General features: G+C 33.8%; 1 protein-coding gene across 1 annotated transcript in view; it reads right to left on the bottom strand.

Annotated features, from left to right (window-relative positions):
• Positions 1-27,345, bottom strand: part of CNTNAP4 (contactin associated protein family member 4) — a 630,591-nt gene that overhangs the window by 120,040 nt on the left and 483,206 nt on the right. Inside the window, exon 12 of the mRNA XM_051996707.1 lies at positions 23,736-23,855. Coding sequence (XP_051852667.1) covers positions 23,736-23,855 — 120 coding nt within the window. The remainder of the gene's footprint in view (positions 1-23,735; positions 23,856-27,345) is intronic.

The raw sequence follows: 27,345 nt of genomic DNA, 5'->3' as shown, positions 1-27,345 counted from the left end.
TTGTTTTGCTGTACAAAAAGAATTGGACTCTGAAATGTTGTACAATTAGCCTGTGAAGGAAATCCAAAATGCAGGCAGGAAAAAATATAGGGATTGGGAATTCAGTGTAATGGTTCTTAGTCATCTCCCAGAGTTCTTTCGCTGGGTGTGGTTGGTTCAGTTCATTACTGCTCCATTGGAACTGATTTGGTTCATTTCATTGCTGAGGATGGCCAGGTCCATCAGAATTGATCATCATACAGTATTGTTGTTGAAGTACATAATGATCTCTTGGCCCTGCTCGTTTCACTCAGCATCAGTCCATGTAAGTCTCTCCAGGCCTTTCTGAAATCATCCTGCTGGTCACTTCTTACCGAATAATAATATTCCATAATATTCATATACCACAATTTATTCAGCCATTCTCCAATTGATGGTCATCCACTCAGTTTCCAGTTTCTAGCCACTACAAAGAGGGTTGCCATGAACATTCTTGCACATTCAGGTCCCTTTGTCTTCTTTAAAATCTCTGTGGGATATAAGCCCAGTAGTAAACATTGCTGGATCAGAGGGTATGCACAGTTTGATAACTTTTTGAGCATAGTTCCAAATCTCTCTCCAGAATGACTGGATGTATTCACAATTCCAGCAACAATGTATTAGTGTACTTGTTTTCCCACATCCCCTCCAACATTCCGCATTATCTTTCCCTGTCATTTTAGCCAGTCTGACAGGTATGTAGTGATATCTCAGAGTTGTCTTAATTTGCATTTTTGTGATTAATAATGACTTGGAGAATCTTTTCATATGGCTGGAAAGAGTTTCAATTTCTTTATCTGAGAATTGTCTGTTCATATAGTTTGACCATTTATCATTTCTAGAATGGCTTGATTTCTTGTAAATTTGAGTCAATTCTCTGTATATTTTGGAAATGAGTCCTTTATCAGAACCTTTGATTGTAAAAAATATTTTCCCAATTTATTGCTTCCCTTCTAGTCAAGAATACTCTAAATTCATTTCTTCAGGAGGAGAAAAAAAAATGAAGCATTTTTGAAGTAAAGCTTGGATCTAATTGAAATTTTGAATTTACAAACACAGAAGTAAAGAGAGATATTTTTTAAAATGTAAATTTCGGAGAGGTGGAACCAAGATGGAGGAGAAAGCACACATGATTTTATGAGCACCTCTCTACCCTCATGAACAACATTATATTCAGTCTCAAAAATAGCACTCAAGTGGTAAAACCCACTAAGATTAGAAATATAACAACTCTTCAGCTAAAGAAAATCTGGCATTTAGTGAAAAAAGGTTTGTTCTGAAGGGCCAGGGAGAAGATCAGTACAAGCAGGGAGAGAACCGGGTGGGAGTGTGTACACACCCAAAACCAGAAGTGAAAGCACAGATCACAGCCCCAACCCCCCAGTACGGGGCTTTTCCTTGGGGCAGTTGCATACCAGCATGGCAGGGGGGCACAGCCTGGGGCAGCCTCAATCTCCACAGTGAAGGGCTCAGCCTGGGGCAATAGAACTTTCACAATGCGATTTCCTTCTGGGCAGAGACACTTCCAGTCTGAACAGGGCCCTTCTCTGATCAGCCACTAATACCCACATCCTCAGATAGTGACACTTTCACTGCCTCGTCTCTAGCCTTAAGGCTGTCGCTAAACCACACAACGGGGTTCTCCATTGGGCACTTCCCTAGCTAGGGCTTGCTAAATCACTTCCGGTTTGGGGGGGGGGGGAGGGAGAACTTTTGCCCAGAGCACTCCCACACCTCCCAGCCTGAAACATGTTTAGATCTTTCCCTGCTTTGCAGAGGAAGTTGGTAACCTCCTTGCCCTGAAGGCAGACCTTAAAGGCTTTAAAAAATGAGTCAAAAAATTAAAAGATCCATTGATAGCTTCTATAAAGAAAAAGAGCAAGTTTGAAACCCCAGGAGACTAATAGCAAACAGTCTCCAGACAATATACCAAATGGAAATGGTACCTGTCCCCTTTTACATAACTTTCTCCTAGAAGAGACCATTAAAAGTCTCAAAAGAGAGTTAGAAGAAAAATGGGGAAAGGAAAGAGAAGCTTTGCAAGAAAGTAACAACTGGCTGAAATATGAATTGGAAAAGGTAAAAAATTCCCAGGAAGTGCAGGGAAACAGAATTTGTAAATTGGAAAAAATAAAAAAAAAAAAAAAGTTCAGGAAAGTAAGAATTGTGAATTGGAAAAGAAAGTAGGATTTATGAATTGGAAAAAACAAAGAATTCACAAGAAAGTAGGATTTGTGAATTGGAAAAAGAAAATAATTCACTAAAATTCTTAAAAAAGAAAAAAATTCACAAAACAATTCCATGAAATGGAAAAAAATTCCATAGAGCAAAACAACTCATTTAAAAACTCAATTGGACATATACAAAAAGAAGTTAAAAAAAAAAACTAATGAAGAAAATAATTCATTAAAAGTCAGAAATGAACAAATAGAAACTAATAATTCATTGCGACAGCAAGAATCAGTCAAGCAAAAAAAATGATAAATTGGAAAAAACCATGAAATATCTACTTGGGAAAATGACAGACCTGGAAAATAGATCTAGGAGAGATAATCTGAGGATTATTGGACTTTCTGAAAATTACGATGAAAAAAAGAGCCTAGATACTATTCTACAGGAAATCATCAAAGAGAACTGTCCAGAGGTAATAGAATCAGAAGGTAAAATAGGCATTGAAAAAATTCATCAAACACCTTTTGAAAAAGACCCTAAAATAAAAATACCAAGGAATATTGTGGCCAAATTTCAGAATTATCAGATTAAGGAAAAAATATTGCAAGGTGCCAGAAAAAAACAATTTAAATACTGAGGTGCCACAATAAGGATCACCCAAAATCTGGCTGCCTCCACATTAAAGGATCGAAGGGCCTGGAATCTGATATTCCAAAAGGCAAAAGAACTTGGAAGGTAGCCAAGAATAAACTACCCAGCCAAACTGAGCATTTTCTTCCAGGAAAGAAGATGGACATTTAATGAAATAGATGAATTCCATTTGTTTCTAAGGAAAAAAAACAGAACTAAAAAGAATTTTGATCTCCAATCATAGGACTCAAGAGAAGCAGAAAAAGTAGAAGGAACTCTTGAGAATTGTATTTCTGTTTTGGATATACAAAAAGACTAGATACATATTCTGATTTTACTGATATAACATAAAAAAGGGGAAGTAGAAATGGAAAAGGGATAAGGTCAAAAAAGGGGGAAAGGGGGGGATAAAAAAGAGGGAAAGTACATCCCATGAAGAGGCAAAGGAAACATCATATCTGAGGGAACTCAGAGAGGAACATTGTGTGAATCTTACTCTCATCAGAGTTGGCTCAAAGAGAAAATAATTGACATATTTGTTTTACAGAAAATCCTCTCTCATCTCATTAAAAAGGGGGAGAGGAAAAGGAAAAAGGAAAAGAGTAATAAGGGAAGGATACCAGAAAGGGGAAGAGATTCAAAGGGGGATTAAAACTGGGAAATAGGTAATAGGGTTGGGGGGGGGGGAGGGAGCAAAGTAAAAGGAAAGCATAATCTGGGGATAACAAGATGGCAGGAAACATAGAATTAGTCATTTTAACTGTAAATGTGAGTGGGATGAACTCTCCCATAAAGCAGAAGCAGATAGCAGACTGGATCAAAAGTCAGAACCCTACAATATGTTGTTTACAGGAAACACATTTAAAGCAGAGAGATACATACAGAGTAAAGATAAAAGAGTGGAGCAGAATCTATTATGCTTCAGGTGAAGTTAAAAAAGCAGGCGTAGCCATCCTTATCTCAGATCAAGCAAATTCAAAAATTGATCTAATCAAAGGAGATAAGGAAGGAAACTATATCTTGTAAAGGGTAGCACAGACAACAAAGCAACATTAATACTAAACATATATGCACCAAGTGGTATAGCATCTAACTTCCTAAAGGAGAAGTTAAAAGAGTTGCGAGAAGAAATAAGACAGCAAAACTGTAATAGTGGGAGATCTCTTGCACTCTCAGAATTAGACAAATCAAACCACAAAACAAATAAGAAAGAAATTAAAGAGGTAAATATAATATTAGAAAAATTAGGTATGATAGATCTTTGGAGAAAACTGAATGGAGCCGAAAGGAATATACTTTCTTCTCAGCAGTTCATGGAACCTATACAAAAATTGACCATATATTAGGACATAAATACCTCAAAATTAAATGCAGGAAAGCAGATATAGTAAATGCTTTCTTTTCAGATCATGATGCACTAAAAACTACATTCAACAAAAAGTTAGGGGTAAATAGAACAAAAAGTAATTGGAAACTAAATAATCTCATCTTAAAGAATGATTGGGTGAAACAGCAAATTATAGACACAATGAATAATTTCACTCAAGATAATGACAATGATGAGACATCATACCAAAATTTGTGGGATGCAACCAAAGCGGTAATAAGAAAAAATCTGATATCCTTAGAGGCTTACTTGAATAAAATAGAGAAAGAGAAGATCAATGAATTGGGCTTGCAACTAAAAAAGCCAGAAAAAGACCAAATTAAAAACCCCCAAACAAATACTATATTGGAAATTCTAAAATTAAAAGGAGAAATTAATAATATTGAAAGTAAAAAACTATTGAACTAATATATAAATGAACTAATAAATAAAACTAAGAGTTGGTTGGTATGAAAAAACTAATAAAATAGATAAGCCTTTGGTAAATCTTATTAGAAAAAGGAAGGCGGAAAATCAAATTAGTAGTCTTAAAAATGAAAAGGGAGAACTTTCCACTAATGAAGAGAAAATTAGAGAAACAATAAGGAATTACTTTGCCCAACTTTATGCCAATAAATTTGATAACCTAAGTGAAATGGATGCCTACCTCCAAAAATATAGGCTTCCCAGATTAACAGAGGAGGAAGTAAATTCCTTGAATAGTCCCATTTCAGAAAAAGAAATAGAACAAGCTATTAATCAATTCCCTTTAAAAAAAATCCCCAGGACCAGATGGATTTACATGTGAATTCTACCAAAAATTCAAAGAACATTTAGCCCCAATACTATATAAATTATTTGATAAAGTAGGGAATGAAGGAGTCCTACCACATTCTTTTTATGACACAGACATGATGCTGATACCTAAACCAGGTAAGTTGAAAACAGAGAAAGAAAATGATAGACCAATCTCCCTAATGAATATTGATGCTAAAATCTTAAATAAGATATTAGCAAAAAGACTATAGCAAATCATCCCTAGGATAATACAGCATGATCAAGTAGGATTTATACTAGGAATGAAGGGCTGGTTCAGTATTAGGAAAACTATCAATATAATTGGCTATATTAATAACCAAATTAACAAAAACTATATGATCATCTCAATAGATGCAGAAAAAGCATTTGACAAAATCCAACATCCATTCCTATTAAAAACACTTGAGAGTATAATAATAAATGGACTCTTCCTTAAAATAATCAGTAGCATCTATTTAAAACCAGCAGTAAGCATCATGTGTAATGGGGAAAAACTGCAACCATTTCCAATAAGATCAGGAGTGAAAAAAGGTTGCCCACTATCACCGTTACTATCCAATATTGTATTAGAAATGCTAGCTTTGGCAATAAGAGTTGAGAAAGAGATTAAAGGAATTAGAATAGGCAATGAGGAAACGAAATTATCACTCTTTGCTGATGATATGATGGTATACTTAGAGAACCCCAGAGATTCTACTAAAAAGTTATTAGAAATAATTCACACCTTTAGCAAAGTTGAAGGATACAAAATAAACCCACACAAATCCACAGCATTCTTAAATATCACTAACAAAATCTAATAGTCAGAGTTACAAAGAGAAATTCCATTTAAAGTAACTACTGATAGTATAAAATACTTAGGAATCTGTCTGCCAAGGGAAAATCAGAAACTTTATGAGCAAAACTATAAAACACTTTTCACACAAATTAAGTCTGATCTAAACAATTGTAAAAATATTAAATGCTCTTGGATTGGAAGAGCAAATATAATAAAGATGACAATACTACCTAAACTAATCTATTTGTTTAGGGCTATACCAATCAGACTCCCCAAAAACTATTTTAATGACCTACAAAAATAACAACAAAGTTCATATGGGAAAACAAAAGGTCAAGAATTTCAAGGGAATTAATGAAAAAAAAAAATCAAAGGAAAGTGGCCTAGCTGTACCAGATCTAAAATTATATTATAAAGCAGCCATTACCAACACTATTTGGTATTGGCTAAGAAATAGATTAATTGACCAGTGGAACAGGTTAGGTTCAAAGGACAAAACAGTCAATAACTATAGCAATCTAGTATTTGACAAATCCAGAGACCCCAGCTTTTGGAATAAAAACTTATTGTTTGACAAAAATTGCTGGGAAAGTTGGAAACTACTATGGCAGAAACTAGGCATCGACCCACACTTAACACCATACACCAAGATAAGGTCAAAATGGATTCATGACCTAGGCATAAAGAATGAGTTTATAAATAAATTAGAGGAACACAGGATAGTTTACCTCTCAGACCTGTCAAGAAGAAGGAATTTATGACCAAAGAAGAACTAGAGCTCATTACTGATCACAAAATAGAAAATTTTGATTACATCAAATTGAAAAGTTTTTGTACAAACAAAGCTAATGCAGACAAGATTAGAAGGGAAGCAATAAACTGGGAAAATATTTTTTAAAGTCAAAGGTTCTGATAAAGCCCTCATTTCCAACATATATAGAGAATTGACTCTAATTTATAAGAAATCAAGCCATTATCAAATTGATAAATGGTCAAAGAATATGAACAGACAATTCTCAGATGAAGAAATTGAAACTATTTCTAGCCATATGAAAAGATGCTCCAAGTCATTATTAATCAGAGAAATGAAAATTAAGACAGCTCTGAAATACCACTACACACCTGTCAGATTGGCTAGAATGATAGGGAAAGATAATACAGAATGTTGGAGGGGATGTGGGGAAAATAAGGACACTAATACATTGTTGGTGGAATTGTGAATACATCCAGTTATTCTGGAGAGCAATTTGGAACTATGCTCAAAAAGTTATCAAACTGCATGACCTTTGATCCAGCAGTGTTTACTACTGGGCTTATATCCCAAAGAGATGCTAAAGAAGAGAAAGGGACCTAAATGTGCAAAAAGGTTCATGGCAACCCTCTTTGTAGTGGCTAGAAACTGGAAACTGAGTAAATGTCCATCAATTGGAAAATGGCTGAATAAATTATGGTATATGAATATTATGGAATATTATTGTTCGGTAAGAAATGGCCAACAGGATGATTTCAGAAAGGCCTGGAGAGACTTACACAAACTGATGCTGAGTGAAATGAGCAGGGCCAGGAGATTATTATGTACTTCAACAACATTACTATATGATGATCAATTCTGATGGACCTGGCCATCTTCAGCAATGAGATGAACCAAATCAGTACCAATGGAGCAGTAATGAACTGAACCAACCACACCCAGCGAAAGAACTCTGGGAGATGACTAAGAACCATTACACTGAATTCCCAATCCCTATATTTTTGCCTGCCTGCATTTTGGATTTCCTTCACAGGCTAATTGTACAACATTTCAGAGTCCAATTCTTTTTGTACAGCAAAACAACAGTTTGGTCATGTATACTTATTGTGTATCTAATTTATACTTTAATATATTTAACATCTACTAGTCATCCTGCCATCTAGGGGAGACGGCGGGGGGAAGGAGGGGAAAAATTGGAACAAAAGGTTTGGCAGTTGTCAATGCTGTAAAATTACCCATGCATATAACTTGTAAATAAAAAGCTATTAAATAAATAAATAAATAAAATGTAAACTTCATTTGTTCAAATCCTTGCAAGTTATTTATGTGTTTTCTTTCTTCCTTATTTAGTTTAAGTCATTTTCTCTTCTCCCTGGCTTCCTATAATGAGTCACTGTTCTTCCCCAAGCTTCTACATAGAAGCCAGAAATAGATATCAAAGGATATCTTTGAAAGGATAAAAGGAAATCTTTCTAAAGACCAAACATCAAATGATACAGACATTTTTCAAAAAAAAAAAATACAATCCATTAACCATATGATCATACCAAATATTACAGAAATATTAACAGGAATTTTAACTAAATATTAACCGAAATATTAACTAAAACACATCTTCTGCTCTAATTGAACAAATTAGCAAATATTTTTAATTGAAATCTTTAATTTTAGAAGGACTATAATGATAGTTTTTTTTTCTAATAAGCTGTTAATAGATATATGGATTGTATTTCCTTCCATTCTGGAATTTGGAAAAGAAAAAAGAAAAAAAAAACATAAATTCTCATACCCTTTCACCCAGGTATCAAAATATATGCCAAAAATGCATTAGACAGAAGAGTTGGTTCCATATATACCAAAGTATTCATATCAGCATTTTTTCCTAAATATAATAGCAAAAACTTGGAAGCTTATTTACTGAGTAATGAATATATAAATGTGATATATGATATTAATCTAACATCATAAAAATTTTAAAAAAACAGAAAGAATTCAAAGAAACATGGGAAGCTAAATATGTAGTGATTCTAAGGAAGAATTCCCTCCAAAAAGAAATTTCACCATATGTAATTAACATAACAATTTAAAAAATTAAAATGAAACTAAATATTGTGTAAATAAAAATGACTAATCTTGGCTCCAAAGAAGATGTTAAGACATCCACATCTCTTCTTTCACTGACTACTATAGGTTAGAGATTGTGGATGTGGACTATGTCATATGCTCTCAGACACATATGATGTATATTGGTTTTTCTTATATATTTGTTTCTCTTCTTTGTTAATAGAGAATATTCACTAAATACAAAAAGGAAGGGAATCATTTTTAAAAGAGTGGGGATTGATAAAAAAAAAAGGGTATAAATGAGACATAAAAGAAACTAAAAGAAAATAAGAGGCTAGTCTCTATTGAAATGGTTAAATTAAAAAAGGGGGGGCATTAATTCTTTTCTTTTCCTTTAAATTGTTATGATAATTATATAGAGGTGGTTTGGGAGGGTGGAGGGAATTCTTATTTCACTCAGAATCACTACATACTAGCCTTCCCAGGTTTCTCTGAATTTCTCCTATTTTTAATGACATTATAATGTAAACTATGTCCTCTTTAATATTTGGGGTGCCCTGATGTAAACTGTGCTCCATTTTGGGGGGGAAGAGTCAGAAAGAAACTTTTGGGAGAAGGATACTCCTGATTCTCAAATCCTCTTGTTCTCTGGGTGGGGCCACACCCATTTTTGAGGGAAACTCCCAGATAAGTAATCTCATTTAATTGGAAATATGCCTGAAGTATAGCCAAGGTATAGCCAAGACCCAATATTGAGTTGAAGATTAGTCTCTCAAAGTGCTCCCCAATTCAGGCCAGCACAGGCCCGGATAAAACTAAAAGTCTGTCAATCCATCTCTGCTAATTCCTCATCAGAAGTTTGCCAGCTAAGAAAACTGTCTTCTTAGTATAATGTTTTCTTTAGGGTAAATAAACCTATTGTTGCCACAAACTTCCCCCCTGTATTCCATTGTTGTTAGGGGATTTCTCAATCCTCAATTCTCACACCTCAACAATTACACTAAAATATCTATTATATTTTATTTAATGCAAAAGAAAATGTGTGTGTGTGTGTGTATCTTTAAGCAATGTATTTTCCCTCGCTCTAAGTTTTGTGATCTTCATTTGAACAGAAGGTCCCAGAGCTTCTGGAGACATTTAGCTGCTTTCTAACCAGACTCATTTCTTTGTCTGCAGCCCACAGATTTTCAGGTGGCTTTGTATTTTCTAACAATTCCCCATGTCTTGTCAATATTCTTTGTGAATCTGGACTTAACATTTTTCCCCTCACTCCTGTACTATCAGTCCTACACTTTTGTCTTTTTCTTTCTTTCGTGTTGCTCTGTGATCTATTTGATATAACATTTCTAAATTCAGTTTATGGGAAGCTGGTGTTCTCAGCACAATGGACAAAAGGCAGATCGAATATATTGCAGGATTCTGCTTTTTTCAGCATTCCTTTGCAAAAGTAAGGTCAATCTCAAATCATATAAGCAACTGAAATGTAAAATAGGTATGTAGAGTCAATCCCCCAGAAGATGAACTCATTTATAGTATGATGAAGAAATAATTTAATGTAAATTATCACTGGAGTTTGAAAGATGAGAACATGTAAATTTATGGCTAATAAAGGTTACCATTTATGTAAAAAACTAAAATCAAACCAAATTTTAAATGTATAAAATATAATCTATTATCACATGACAAACTAAGTACTGACTTCCCCCTATTCACATTTGCTCAAGAAGAAGAGTGGGTTGAGAGAGAGTAAAACAAAAATATTTTGTAATGAATTCTATTGAAAAAGAATTAATGTGAGCCCGAAAATACTGAAATCAGGGATAAACTAGTTGTGTGACCATGGACAAGTCACTTCAATCTCTAACATAAAAGGATTAACCTCATTGATCCTTTCCAATTGAAAAGGTATGATATTATATTTCTTTATTTTATATTTCAGTTTAGCCCAAGAATGAGACATAAAATTTACAGAGAGATGTGCAAATCTTAGCAAGTTTACAGATAGACTGATTTCTTTGTTTCTGTATGCATTGAAAAATGGAGAAAAAAAACACAATAAATATGACAATTCTATTCATAAAACCATTGTTTAAGATCTAGAAGTGATCAGAGAAGTCATTTTGTCAAACTCTTTCATTTTTTATAAACTCTTGCCTTACTCAAAGATATGACTATAGAAACTCCCAACTGGATTAGTGACTGCTTGCTGATCAAGAAGACATTTCAGGGTTTTTTGGACCTCAGAGCCTTTTACTTGACATATGACAGGAGAGAATTGCCAGATGCCCCTGAGATTGAAGTTGATAATGCTGATGTGGTCATAAGTTTCCAAGAAAGCGATTTTATCATGACTAAGGGTGCAGCAAGGGAATCTGGAAGCATTTAGACAACAACCTAAAGAAAGAATTGGAGATTCATTGCTGAGCAAGTCACAAGCCAAGGGCATTAAAAAATCAGAGATGGTGACTGATGGCTTGGGGCAGGAAAAGAAATTTATCCATTTAACAAATTTCTTATTCTCCAATGCCCTCTTCTTTCAAAAACAAATTCTCCCTTTACCAGTAAAAACCTTAATTTCCCGTTTCTTTCCCTTGCCTTCTACAAAGTGTAGACTATTAACAAAGGAAGGAGTTTTGAATTTTTGAATTTTACTTTTTTAACTATTATCTTGAATGAATTAAATGATTGAATTGTTTCCATAAGTAAAGAGTTAGTCTTTATACTATCTACTATACTATACTATGCTATACTATACTATACTATACTATACTATACTATACTATACTATACTAAAAAGTTTTAGGTGATTATTATGCTAAAATATTGTAAATATTCATCCACATCTTGGTTTTATTATTTATTTAATTTTTAAATTGTATATTAAATATATTTTTAAGTCTCTGGAGACTAAAGAATTATTATAGAGACCAGAAAGATGATAACATAGTTAATGATAGTCAAAAGCAGTGTTGTGTAAAAAAGCAAAATTAAATAATAAATATATAACATATTATAATTTAGTATCACATGACTCTAATTAGTTTCTTTCCCCTAGTTATTGGGTGAATATTTTTAGGAACAAGATTGGATTTTGAAGAGAATAAAATAAAGACATTTTCCCAATTTATGTAATGTCTTACTTTGTTATTTCCTTGTCCTATCCTTCTACTCATACAAGAGACTTAATCATCTGACTGGAGTCAAGAGATTTAGACCAGCATGCCTCAGTTCAATACTTTTCCCATTGTTTCTCCTGGTCTTTTAACAACTTTTTTTTAACTCTTTTTTTATTCCTTGATGATATTTCTTTACATTGACAATACTACCTAAACTAATCTATTTATTTAGTGCTATACCAATCAGACTCCCAAAAAACTATTTTAATGATCTAGAAAAAATAACAACAAAATTCATCTGGAAGAACAAAAGGTCAAGGCTTTCAAGGGAACTAATGAAAAAAAAATCAAATGAAGGTGGCCTAGCTGTACCAGATCTAAAATTATATTTATAAAACAGCAGTTACCAAAACCATTTGGTATTTGCTAAGAAATAGACTGGTTGATCAATGGACTAGGTTAGGTTCAAAGGACAAAATAGTCAATAACTTTAATAATCTAGTGTTTGACAAACCCAAAGATCCCAGCTTTTGGAATAAGAATTCACTGTTTGACAAAAACTGCTGGGAAAATTGGAAATTATTATGGCAGAAACTGGGCATTGACCCATACTTAACACCATACACCAAGATAAGGTCAAAATGGGTTCATGATCTAGGCATAAAGAATGAGATTATAAATAAATTAAAAGAACATAGGATAGTTTGCCTCTCAGACCTGTGGGGGAGGAAGCAATTTGTGACCAAAGAAGAACTAAAGATCATTATTGATCACAAAATAGAGAATTTTGATCCTATCAAATTGAAAAGCTTTTGTACAAACAAAACTAATGCAGACAAGATTAGAAGGTAAACAATAAACTGGGAAAACATTTTTACAGTCAAAGGTTCTGATAAAGGCCTCATTTCCAAAATATGTAGAGAACTGACTCTAATTTATAAGAAATCAAGCCATTCTCCAGTTGATAAATTCAAAGGATAGGAACAGACAATTTTCAGATGAAGAAATTGAAACTATATCTTGCCATATGCTCTGTCATTATTAATCAGAGAAATGAAAATTAAGATGACTCTGAGATACCACTACATACTTGTTAGATTGGCTAGGATAACAGGAAAAGATAATGCTGAATGTTGAAGGGGATGTGGGAAAACTGGGGCATATACATTGTTGGTGGAATTGTGAATACATCCAGCTATTCTGGAGAGCGATTTGGAACTATGTTCAAAAAGTTATCAAACAGTGTATACTCTTTAATCCAGCAGTGTTACTTTTGGACTTGTATCCCAAAGAGATCTTAAAGATCTTAAAGAAGATGTATGTGCCAAAATATTTGTGGCAGCCCTCTTTGTAGTGACTAGAAACTAGAAACTGAAAACTGAGTGAATGTCCATCAATTGGAGAATGGCTGAATAAATTGTGGTATATGAATGTTATGGAATATTATTGTTCTGTAAGAAATGACCAGCAGCACAATTTCAAGGTCTGGAAAGACTTACATGAACTGATGCTAAGTGAAATGAGCAGGACCAAGAGATCATTATATACTTCAACAACAATACTATATGATGATCAGTTCTGATGGACGTGGCTCTCTTCAACAATGAGATGAACCAAACCAGTTTCAATTGTTCAATAATGAATAGAACCAGCTACATCCAGCAAAAGAACTCTGGGAATTGAGTGTGAACCATTACATAGCATTTCCAATCCCTCTGTTTTTGTTTGCTTGCATTTTTTATTTCCTTCACAGGTTAATTGTACATTATTTCAAAGTCCAATTCTTCTTGTGCAACAAAATAGCTATGGATATCTATACATATATTGTATTTAATATATACTTTAACATATTTAACATGTATTGGTCTACTAGCTATCGGGGGAGGGGGTGAGGAGGAGGGGAAAAATTGGAACAAAAGGTTTTGCAATTGTCAGTGCTGAAAAATTACCCATGCATATATCTTGTAAATAAAAAGCTATAAAAAAAAAATCTTTATACTTTCCTTTTACCCACATAGATCATTCTTTCTATCTTTTTTAATAATATATAAAAATGAGATAATTAATTGAATTAGTCTCTCCATGATTAATATATTTACCTTTTGAAGTTTTTTATACATCAAATTATTAGTAATGTTTTAATGAATTTCTCATAGACCTTTTTGTTTTTTTGTTACAAACCCATCCTTTTTTCTCCCCCTTCTCCCACCATGATTAGATTCAGGTATACAAGATGTATCTCTTGTAATTTCACCTTGAATTCTATTCCTTCATTCTCTTTTTCTGACTTCCCATGACTGTAGAATTCCCAAACTGTTATCTGAAATACCTTTTCTTAATATTTTCAAATATTTCTCATGGCTACTTGTTTTATTGTTTGGATCAAATGTTCTGTTTGGAATTTTTATTATTTTGAACATTATGGTATTGAAAATTTCTTATTTGTGTTGTTTGGAGACCTATAATTACTAATTATCTCCATAACTTTGTCTTCAATGCCAGTAGCTTTCTTTTAATATTTTTTAATTTTCTTAATTTTTTTCTGTAACTTACTATGTCCCCCCAAAATCTACCATGTCATCTTTCTTAAAAATGATTCTTTCTGAATATGGTGGTTCATCTGTAAATCTTGCTACAGGAGAAAGCTGAGGCTTGTGAATTCTTTGAGCTCAGGAATGCTCAATTGAAATGGGGCTCAGAGAAATTCATTCTTATTGGTGTCTCTCTAGTATCAATATCATAAAATTTAGATGGTGAGGGGCACTAAACTACCTAAGAAGAAGTGAAGCAGCCTAAATTGGAAATAGAGTAGGTCAAAGGTTTGGTGCCTTGATCTGAGATTAGGCTCTGAGCCATACTTTCATACTAGGTAACAGTCTCAAAAACAAAACAAAAACAAACAAACAAACAAACAAAAAAAAAAAAAACTACACTAATTTATTTTGTTCTAATATGCAAATAACATTATTTTAAAAATTTTAAATTAGCACTCTATTTTCTTTTTGTGAGAATTCTGATTTCTGAGAATTTTTTATCTTTTTTCTTCTGATTTTATTGTTCCTTGGGCTTTCTTATTTCTTCCTGTTCTGTGATCTCTTAGGTTTCTATAATTGTCTGTTTTCAAGTACTCTTGACTTAATTTTCTTCATAATATAACCTTTGCTAATTGTACTTTGGTTTTTCAGTGAAATTGTATTTATATTTATTTCTGATTTTTAGCATCTTTTTTGTTGTTTTATCTGTTTGTGCACAGAACTTTTACTGATTTTTTTTTTCCTCTTGATAGCTGATCATTTTTGTTGAAGAGCAGCCAGGAATGCTCCTCTTTCAACATTAGTGCTAGAGAACCCTGAAGGTGGGATAAAGGGCTCTTTCAACCTTCAGCAGGGAATAGCTAAAGATTCAAGTAACTTTAAGGTATACTACTAATTCACTCTAGGACCTTTCCCTGAGGCTTTTAATTATCTACCTTCATTGAGTACTTTTCAGTCAGCCTGATTCCTCCTTTCAGCCTTCTCTTTTCCTTCACATGGTTCAGTAAATTCAGTGTCCAACACTTCAAGCAGAATGGGAGTATGGTAGAAATGTTTGTCAAACCTCATTGAACATACAGTGGTCCCCTCTCCTCAACTTTAGCCAAAGGACTGCACATGAGATATGAGTTGTGCTTACTACTAGTGATGTCTGGGGATGGGGATGAGGAAGAAAGACATTCAGTAAGTATCTTTAGTGTTGAAGTTACAACAAATCAAAAGAACCTTGCTGTTGATATTTTGTCTTCTTGTATTGAGGGTTCAGCTCTAATTACTCAATATATTAGCATAACAGGTTTATTTAAGGTTTGAGGTTGCAAACAACAAATCTGTACTCTTGCTGTTTACATCCTCTCTCCTCAAAACAATGGGCCAGACTTTTCTTATGTCTACAAGCAAACTAAATTGTCTATCCTCTGCTCCTTCTGTTATGCCACAGTTCTCTTTAACTGTCCTGACTCAGTTTCCTTGTACAAGTTTCCCTTGTCTCAGTCTCCCTAATTACTCCCCTAAGCTGTAAATCTCCCTCTGGTCCATGAAGGCTGAGGACCAATTAGTGTAAGGTTATAAATTCTTAGCCCAAGCAAGATAAACAAGAGAGGTCTACTCTCCTGATTATCTTCTGTCCTCAAGAATTTACAACATCCCTCTAAAATATTCCAAGATATCTCTGGGTATTCAGACATCCTGTCTCTGGGTTTTTTTTGGTTTATAGCCTTTTCCAGCTGGACAGGGACTTTCCCGAGCTTCTCATCCCTTCCTTTGTTCAGAGAAAAGGTATTTAAGAAGTTGGGGTTCCTCCATTCATTGCTGGAGGATGGCGGCTGGCAGCTGGCTATATGCTGGACGCTGGATTCTTTGGGATGATAGTCTCCTCCAGACCTGGGACCAACATGAATTCCTTGGTCCCAGTATATCTTTATCTCTGTCTGACTGGATAATTTGAGACGAGAGTCCTGTCCAATCAATCTTACTCTCCCATTAATAAAATATTAAAAACTCTCTAATGTCTCTCCTGCCTCAATTTTTCCGGCATTACACTTCTTTACTTAGAACTTTGTTTTTTTCTTTACTGGTTTGATGGATATTTGATGCATGCCCAGATTATTTGAAATAGTGTTTGTTGTTGTTGTTTGTTTGTTTGTTTTTCCAGATAAAGAGATTGAGGGCTTACTTCAGAGATCATACTGATGACATATGAGGGCAGTATATATTGGTACATTTTGTAACTGCTTCCAGTTGGCCTTCTGCAAAGTCGAGCTGTTTTTAATTGATTGCAACTAGGGCTTTTTGTATCTTTAAAAAGACTTGAGTCTTCTCTAGTCTTTCTTTTTGCTTTTTTTTCTATCTGAAAGACCAGGGTAATTCTTTTACCATTTCTAGTGAGAGCACAGGGGGAAGGGCTCAGATATCTTTCTATTCATTCTATTCCATTCTAAATTCTGAAAATGGAATTTTTAATCATGGGAATTTCAAAAGCTGACAGTGTGAGTTTATGGTATTCTGATTTTGAAGATTCCAGGATACATCTAGTATAGAACTGATTCTGAGCTTGAGAGGACCAGTGCAATATAGAAATTATGTTAAATTATGAACTAAACATAATCCCCCAATTCTCATGGATTGAGGTAGGTAGCACAGAGAAGGAGTAATGTACTGAGTCATTATGCTAAATTTTACAGAGTTCTTTGTGCTTTATCTGTGAAGTAAATATCTCTTTATTAAAGTTACCCACCCAATGTCAAGTGATTAAATGGAACTGGAGTTCTAGTTCCCTAACAAATGGGAAGAACATAGCTAGTGGATGCTTAAGAAGAAAGCAGAAAAAAATACCCCAGGAGCTCTGAAAGGATCCTAGAACCCTGAGATATTTTTGTTGTTGCTGTTGTTTTGGTTTGTTTTTTGCTTTTCTGTCTTTACTAAGTTTTGACTATATATATGCCCAACAAGTATAGATTTGGGGCAGGAGAATGCTGTTATCCTTATCTGGGGAAAAGACTTCACTATTCATTTTCCTCTAATTTGGATTTCTTTTAAGGCCTGTAATGCTACTGGGATGGCAAACTGATGCTTTCTGTACCTGAAGAAACAATTTAACACCATTCTGCAAATAACTATTCCTGTGCATTGCCAAATTATCAAAAAAAAAATGTTTCTATTACCTTCATGCCTTAGTATATGTAATTTATCAACCCCTCATTCCAAAACAATTGGAAACTTCTAAGGGCCAATTTTATTCAGGGACTATGAGAGAGAAAGAGAGACAGAGACAGAGAGACAGAGAGACAGAGAGAAACAGAGAAAATCTGCAAATGCTTTTATGCAAAAAGACAGGATGAATAAAGGCTATCTTTCAATTTTAGCTACAATAATTTCATACAATAGAATTATATGCCACACTTAATCAACCGGGGATGGTATGAACCGGACTAAGTAAATTTCCTCATTTGTCATGACTTAGAGGTGTACATGACTCTCTAATTGTCAAATCCTACAATAAAAGTTCTGAATAAAAGGGACTATCTCAATTTAGTCCATGAGAGTTTCCATATAGATGAAGCCAATAATATCCTTAAGATTACCCCATAGGTGCTCATTTTTCATGCTCTTTATCTTTTCCCTAGAAACAAGATTTTATGCCCTGCAATAAAAATCCATGTTGTAGTTGTCATTTTATCAGGGCTTTCATTATTCAAACCCAGATCTTTTACAGGCTTATTCCCACCCCCTTATTGAGAGTCTGAAGAATCCTTTTCTGTTTATGTATGGACTAGATGGCAGAATATTTCAAAATCACTGTCTCATACAACCTCTTTCCCTGTCTGCACAACTTCTAACTAAATTAGCCTTCCAATAAAATATTGATTCACTCAGAGGGCATCATGAGATTTAGTCAGCAAAGTATTAATTCAGCTTTTACTCCACTCTTCCTTCTGATTCTTTACATTGTTTTTAAAGTTTTAATCTCATGTCCCTTCTCCTTTAAGAATTTATCTTTTCTTTCTTTTATCCCTTAGTTTAATGTCTTTTTAAAGTGATTACATTTAAAAACATGAAAGAAATTCTCCCATTAGTATTTTTGTTGATAATTTGGCAGATTTAGGTTATTTGTGTTTTTGTTGCATGGTTATCTCTGCATTTCTAATTTAAGGTTTTTTGTTTTGTTTTGTTTTGCAGTAATCTATCTTTCTTTAGATAACAGTTCATTTTAAAAATATATATAATAAAGATAAATAATATAAGATATTTTATTTTGTATTATAGATCAAAAGTCTTTGCTTTTTTGGAATATCCAATCCTGTTAGTGTTTTCTGTTTTCTTTTGGCTATAGTGTAATCCTCGATTATTTGAATTGATATTCATTAATGTTTAAAAATCTTTCTCTTGGAAAAGTTATTGAAGTTATTGGAGCTATATCTCCAATATTTAACATGGTTTCTTATACACAGTAGGCACTTAATAAATACTTGTTAAGTTGACTTCTGTCAACTCCCCCACCCCTTCTTTAAAAAATAAAATAAAAAATAACACATGCACACATAATTGTCTGTTTTTTAAAATTCTGCTTCTCCAGGATATTCTTTTTCATTGGAAAAATTTAATTTATTTTCCTTAAATAGTACAATACTTTTTATAATGTGCTCTGACATTTTGAATTTTTATTTAATTTTTTTAAGTCCCTGGTTAATTTATCTATTTCTAAAGTAGATTTTTAATTGGGTTTTACCTCTGAATTTGAGTCCCTTACTTTTTTGTGTGTTCTCAGTTACTATCTCTGGTTTCAGTTCTCACTCTTTGATATCCCCCCCACACCATTTCTCCAAACTGAGTGCTGCAACAATCCTGAAGATCAGTGTTCTCAGTCCCCTCTCAGTGGGGTAAAGTAAAATTCTAGTTACTGAATCTGAGCACACTTTGAGTACCAAAATCTAGTCCCATATGAATTTGTTTTCTCTTTTTTGTACTCTGCATTGCCTGAGTCTTCCACAAACTTCTTCCTGTTGTTTTCTCTTTTCTTTGCATGATTGGGAAAAATCAGTATTTTCCACTTCTGAGATGTAAGTCAAATAACTTACATGGATAAAATAGGGGGGGATCCCTACAGACAAATGTTGAAGCACAATCACACAGAAAAATTTGAGGTCACTGTACTTGGCACAGAGAGTGGGTTTGAAAATTTGGAAACTGAGTGAAGGCTGTAAGTAGTACAATTGCTTAGTGCTATTTCTTGAAATTTATGCCTTGCTCTGTCAACTAATTTTGAAAATCCAATATTTGAAACTAGAATATTTGTGGGGTTTTGGAGATTTATGTTTGAAAAAAGTATTTTATAGTAGATAACTATGTTGCCATTTTCTAAGTCATATGATCCAGGACATATCAATTTTACATATAGTCATATTTCAATTTCAAATATAGTTCATATAACTAAGACTAAGTTAACACGTATTACAGATTTCCATCAATTCTTACTGTCTAGAGCAGGGGTCCTCAAACTACGGCCCATGGGCCAGATGCAGCCCGCTGAGGACGTTTATGCAGCCCGTCGGGTTATGGCAAAATCAGAACGGAAGTGATGTTTGACTTAAACTTGCGTTAGCAATGTACACTTCCAGCACTGGGCTGAGGAAGTGGAGACAGAGTGTGAGGCGATACCAAGGTGAGGTAAGTTCCCAGGCCAGGGTGTGTGGTGTGGGGAAGGGAGAGAGATGCAGAAGACGGAGAATTGATGGCCCGCGGCCTTGTACAGTAATGGCAGCCACCACAACAGACAGGCATGGGGGATGTACAATGCATACTGTGCATGTCACGGCCACTGCAGAGGGAATTCACTGCAGCAATGAAGGTCGGAAGCGTGAGGGCAAAGAGCGGGAGAGAGAGTGTGGAAAACGGAGGCATCACAGCACAGAGGCAGGTTGGAGGAAGTTGGGCATTGCAGTCTGTATGTCTCTGTGTGGGCAAAGTTATTGCTGGTATATTGTTTTTGTAGCGCTGTGTGTGTGTATATATATATATATGTATGTATGTATATGTATGTATTTTACTAATAGAAATTTGGAATCCCTAGGAAATAATGATGTCAAGAAAAAGAAAAATTGACTCAGGGTGTAGGATATTCAAAGAACAGTGGACTTATGATTACTTTTTCATGCAGTACAAGGAAAGAACTCTATGTCTGATATACCAAAATATAGTGTCTGTGTTCAAAGAATATAATTTGTGTGGACACTATGAAACTCAACATAAAGATAAATATGATTGTGATTGTTTGGTTGGAGAAGTGAGAAAAGATAAAATATTAAAACTGAAAAATACAGTGGCAACTCAGCAAAATATTTTTGTGAAGCAGAAGCAGCTAAATATTTCATCACTGTGAGCAGGTTTTCAAGTTGTCAAGCTAATAGCACGCATTGGCAGACCATCTGTGGAGGGAGAATTTGTTAAAGAATGCCTTTTTTCTGTTGCCAAAGAGATGTGTCCAGAGAAGGCCGATTTATTTAGTTCAGTGAGTCTTTTAGGACCTACAATTACACAGAGGATTGAAGAAATGGGAGATGATCTGCATCAGCATTTGCAAAACTCCATAAAAAATTTCATATTTTTCCTTGGCACTCGACAAAAGCAATGATGTTCATGATTCGGCACAACTTCTAATTTTAATTTGTAGTATGAATGATTATTTTGAAGTCATAGAAGAGCTTGCTGCACTGCAAAGCATCAAAGGAACAACTACAGGAGAGATATCTATGAAAAGGTTTGCCAAATTATGAATGGTTTGGAGTTGGACTGGACTAAACTAGCCAGCGTGACAACTGATAGTGCTCCTAGCATGATGGATCTAAGAAAGGAGTAATTGCTCGCATTAACCAAGAGACGGACAAACATAACCATTCTCATCCAACTTAGTTGAAGCAGCAACACTCCTATAGGAGATACAGGATCCATCTTTTGGCAGGCAAGTCAAAGTACCATCACCATTCTGACCATCATTCCCACTCAGCTGCCAATGGATGCAGCTCAAGAATCTAAATTCAAAAGAGTCTTGGTACTAGTAATGCTTTCAGCACAAAGCACACAGCCATGATTGTAGGAAGCAATTCCAGGGTAGAAGCATTCTGGCAACTGTTTCAATGGTACAAAAGTTGTGGTTTCAAAAGCCCCCTCTTCCCTCCCCCCCCAAAAAAAAAGAACCACTGAAGTCCTTGGCATAGTGAAATGATTCAACATTAGAAATTGATATGATTTCATCAAAAGAAATAGCATGAAAAAAGGGACATTACCATCTGCTTTGCTGACATATTTTAAGGACCATGAAACCATATCATTTATGTTTCAACTAAAAAATGTCTCCCCCATTAGAATGTGAGTTCTTTCAGTTTGGAACTATGCCCAAAGGGCTACAAAGCTGTGCATACTCTTTGATCCTCAGTACCATTACTGTGTCTGTCTCCCAAGGAGAGCATAAAGTAGAAAAAAGGGTCCACATGTGCAAAATTGTCTGTAGTAGCTATTTGTGGCAGCAAGGAATTAGAAATTGAGTGGATACCCAGAAATTGGCTGAAGAAGTTGTGGTATTTGAATGTAATGAAATACTACTGTTCTACAAGAAATGATGAGTATTCTGGAGAGCAATTCAGAACTAAGCTCAAAAAGTTATCAAACTGTACATAATCCTTTGATCCAGCAATGTTCTACTGGGCTTATGTCCCAAAGAGATCTTAAAGAAGGGAAAGGGACCCATATGTGCAAAAATGTTTGTAGCAACCCTTTTTGTAGTGGCTAGAAACTGGAAATTGCATGGATGCCCATCAATTGGAGAATGGCTGAATAAGTTGTGGTGTATGAATGTTATGGGATATTATTGTTCTGTAAGAAATGACCAGCAGGATGATTTCAGAAAGGCCTAGAGAAACTTACATGAACTGATGCTGAGTGAAATGAGCAGGACCAGGAGATCATTATATACTTCAACAACAATACTATATGATGATCAATTCTGATGGACGTGGCTCTCTTCAACAATGAAATGAACCAATTCAGTTCCATTTATTCCACAATGAAGAGAACCAGGTACACCCAGTGAAAGAATTATGGGAAATGAATATGAGAGACAACATAGTATTTCCACTTCCTCTGTTTTTGTCCGCTTGCATTTTTGATTTCCTTCTCAGGTTATTTTTACCTTATATCTAAGTCTGATTTTTCTTGTGCAGCAAAATAATTGTATGGAGATATATATATATATACATATACATATATTGTATTTAACATATACTTTAACATATTTAACATGTATGGGTCTGCCTGCCATGTAGGGGAGAGGCGAAAGAGGGAAAAAGTTGAAAAAGAGGTTTTTGCAGGGGTCAATGCTGAAAAATTACCCATCCATATATCTTGTAAATAATAAGCTATAATAAAAAAGTACATAATAGGAAAAAAAAGAAATGATGAGTAGGCTTATTTCAGAAAAACTTGGAAAGACTTACATGAATTGATGTTGAGGGAACATCAGAATCAGGAAAACATGTACAAAGTATCAATAAGCAACTATGATAGGTTTAGCTCTTCCCAGAAATATAGTAATTGAAGATAATTTCAATAAACTTGATATAGAAAATGCCATCAAATACACAGAAAGAACTATGGGAACTGAATATAGATAGAAGCATACTATTTTCACTTTTTGTTTTGTTCTAGTTTTTCCTTTCTTGGGGTTTTTCCCTGTTGTTTAGATTTTTCTTTCACAACATGACTAATATAGAAATATATTTAAAATAATTGTATATATATAATCTATATCAGATACTTGTCTTGGACAAGGAAGAGAAGAGAAGGAAAAAACCTCAAAATCTTACAAAAATAAATGCTAAAAACTATCTTTGCATCTAATTGGAAAAAACAAAATACTATTAAATGTGAAATTAAAAAAAAATAAAATAAACAAAAAAAACTGAACTTTTTGAGAAAAGAAACTATTCTACTTTTTTTTTTCTATTTGTATACACAGCACTAAGAACAATGCTTTGCACACAGTAAGCATGTAATGATGTTTCTTTATTGTCATTTATTCATTCATTCATGGTCAGGCATGTGATTTAATCTTTCTCAGCATCCATTTCAACAAAGCAAGGAAAATGATGCTACCTACCTCAAAGAATTTCTGTGTGAATCAAATGAGATTATACATGCAATGTGCTTTATAAGTCTTAAAGGGATATATAAATATTACTCTCATTACTATTATGGTATAGATACAATAATTAGTATTCCAATTTGATTTTTTAAAATTATCTGACCCAATTTTTATTCTGAAACCTATGTTCCTTTCTTAGTGCAACAATAAAACTAAAGAATCTATTTTTAATATCACTTAGCATATTAATCAAGTCTCAAACAGAATAAACATCATATTTGATAAATTATGATTCAGAATATAATGAGCAGGCACACAAATAGAACAATGTTCAAAGGAAGCTTATTAACTCACCTGTCATATTGCAGTATACAAGAAAAGGTCCCAGGGGCCCACTTCCATCTGAATCGATATAGTAAAAACCAGAAGTATTCCCTTTGTGCTTATAGGCTTCACAGGACTGCTCATAGATGGCTGTAAAGGAACAACATTCATTACAAAAGGAATAGAATCTGTTAACATTTTTAACTGCTGCAAAATAACATTACAAGTTTTGATCTACTGTGTGTATCATATATTGCCAAATGAAAGGACAAAGTCAACATACAATGAAAATATGAATTTTATTTTCTTTCCATTAATGTATATAGAATTATATGTAATTGGAATGGAGAAAAATCATAGTGGGAATTATATTTTCATGATATGTAATTCTATTTTTCTTTCTATCTATCTATCTATCTATCTGGCTATCAAAGGAGAATGGATATAAAAAGGCAAACTGATGAGTTGGAAGCCTTTTCACACTATGAGGAAATACAGTGTCAGTATTTAAAAGGTGATCTTGCCCAAAGAATATGGTGATAGATATTTTTACATAATTGCAATGCCATGTTTTGTTGCATTAATCAACCTTTCTTCTTTAAAGTATAAATGTGTTTCTGAAGAAAAAGAGACAACCCAATAAATAAAAAGCTGAAAACCAGAACTCTAAATTCCATACAGAATGAGACTCTGTTAAAACTCATTTTATGGGATTTCTAAATTAAACGTGATAATTAAGCAATAAATACTCTCTCTATTATGGTTATGTAATATTAAATTGTACATCTAAATTGCATTAGTTTAATGCTCAAATCAAAAGCTTTTAATTATCCAATAATCATGCTGTAGTTAGAAAATCAAAAAATAATTATACTTTACACTTACTTAAAACAATTTAAAGATGAAAAGTATTTTAAATTAAAAAGGAACATACTTAAATAGCAACTTTTATCATTAAAACTTTTTAAAATGGTGTTTATAAATATTAATTTAAGTATTCTACAAATGAAACTTTTAAGATAATTTGAATTCAGAACACCAGAAGAAATATTTATATGAAATGTGCTTCTACATGGTATTTTAATTCATTACTGAATGTTTTGTTTTGTACAAGCGATGGAATTAATAGTCAAGTACAACATCCTTTATTAAGCTTCACTACTAATTTAAACAAAGCAATAACAAGGTAACCTACTTTGTACGCTGAATATTTTATGTACCACCCCTTTCATATATGAGCATTTTATTTGTCAAAAGATGCATACAAGGACCATTTATATAATGAAAACTGATAAAATCAACTTCATAAGAAATAAAGTTTCTCGGAGAAAATGCTAGGGAAAGACACAAATATCTGAAGACAAGAGAAAGTTCTACCAGATTGTGAAAAATATACTGATAGAATCTATTTAAAGGCAACAATGACTGGTACAAATGGAAGCAGGTTATTATGGTCTATCATCTCAAGTGAATGTGATTTTTCAATATTTAAAGTTTGTAATTAATAAAGAGCAATAAGTCATATGATTGTTCTATGGGAGAATTATATCTTATATAATTATGGGGTCATAACTGACAAAGATGGAATTGTTGAGTTTCATATCAAATGTTACACTGCTTATGAGGGAAAAAAAATTAAGGTTAAATTAGTCACTATAGTAAATTGAAAGCGGTAGAAGAATAGATTACAAGGTCAGAGAGGCAAGGAGGACACTACCAGAAGAGTGAAGCAGGTGAGTTAATTGTTTGGGCTTATTGCTCATTAGCACATCTATTATAAACTGTGAAAAGGAAACCCTTTTGGATCTATCTGTGCTGCATTCAATTGCCCTTTCTGGTTTGAGAACAATTAGAGGGAGAAAGACAGGTTTTGCATCCTTTTTCCTAAAGAGTTAACTGGAAAAAAGTAGAATATGTTGCTACATGACTACAAAGGCTACATGATCTTATCATCAGCTACAATTGGATAGTGAAATACACCTCAAAGTCCCAGAGCAGACTTAAGGAGTTTGAAAATTCTATCTTTAAGGAAATACTTGCAATTCAAAGAGAATAATACTTTCTCAGCACTCAGAGAAGACTGTCTATATGCTAAATGTATGTAGAACAGAGAGTAGCAGAACAGCTTTGCCTATAAGTAGAATTCTGGGAACCAGAAAAGGGACAAATAGCAGAGAAACAGTTTTGCCCAACAGTTAACACATGTAACAAAGTTATCTAAGGAAACAAAAGCTACTAAGGATGCTGTCCAGAATCATGAGATACCCTTGGCATGTGGGTTTCCCTTACTCATATGTCTTCCTGCTAGGTTTCTGAGTATCCATTTTCATCTAGGGATACCATATACTTTAGTGGGGAAGAGTGTGACTCAGATTTATGGGCTTTCTAATGAGTAAATGTTATGATCATTCCTGCCTTTGCCTTCTATTTTAAGATAATGCAATTTTTCTTGTTTTGCATTATTGTTAAGTAAATGCTTAATAAGTAAAAGTCAATGGTATAATGATGGTTGATTTTGTGAAAATCATGCCAGTAGAGAATCAGTGGTTACAGTGGTGAACGAGTGTACCCCTTCTTTACATACACATACACACAAACACACACACACACACACACACACCACACACACACACACACACACACACACCTTACTCCCTGGGACCCTGAAAAAGAGGTCAAGTTGTAGCCACATGATGATAGTAATGGTTAGCTCCATTCTGAGAGGGGGAAATGCTGATGTCAAGAAAAATAAATGAAGACTTCTAGAGAGAGATGAGGAAAACACAATTTTCATCATTTGATGCTCTATAGAGACCGTAGTCTACAACTCAATTTCATCCCCAAGGTATTAGGTATAATGTTGGGAGTGAAGGCATTCCTAGTGTTCATCATACTTGCCAGTGAAACTCTGATCCCCTTCCAAAATATTTCCCACTTAACAGTCAGCATGATACTGTTGACACTTAAACATAAAACATTTTCTTAATGATATGCCAAAAGTAGGAATAATCATTACACTTACTTTCCATCTTGTGAATGAAATTATGCAAGCTCAGAGGGAAACCGTTCCAATAAAAAAGAATATTGATTTCTCTGAAGAGACTAATATAGACCCCATGGGAAACTCACTAATCAATGTAGATTCAAAATGAGATGTCCAGAATATAGGAGAAAGGCTGGCATGAAGAAAAAAAAATAAAAGCATGCTACAGTTGTATGAAAATAGCATCAAGAATACTTCAGGATAAAATGCAATAAGAGGAAAACTCAAGGCAAGGGAAAATGTGTGTTTTTTTTTTTCAAACTATATTAGGAAAAAAACTAGACTTAAAGAAGGGATGAAATTTTTACTTATTATATCTTGGATAATGATAACTGAAAAGAAGAGAAAGCAGAATTGCCCAATTCTTATTTCTATTTACTCTATTACAAAAAAAAAAAAAAGAGGATGACCTTTATTTTGGGAAATGACAGAATAAATATAACTAAAAGGAACTTGATACTTAAGTAAGAAAATAATAATTTCTTTTGGCAATTTCATTTCTTTTGATGAAATCAAGTCACCTGATCCAGATGAACTATTTTCTTGAATTTCTGAAATCTGAAATAACTTACAATTCTGATTTGATAAGCTGTTATA

The sequence above is a fragment of the Antechinus flavipes genome, chromosome 1 (genome assembly GCF_016432865.1).
Source record: "Antechinus flavipes isolate AdamAnt ecotype Samford, QLD, Australia chromosome 1, AdamAnt_v2, whole genome shotgun sequence".
NCBI classification, from domain to species: Eukaryota; Metazoa; Chordata; class Mammalia; order Dasyuromorphia; family Dasyuridae; genus Antechinus; species Antechinus flavipes.
Note: the sequence above shows the minus strand (reverse complement) of the source record. Positions and strands in the feature narration are given on the sequence as shown.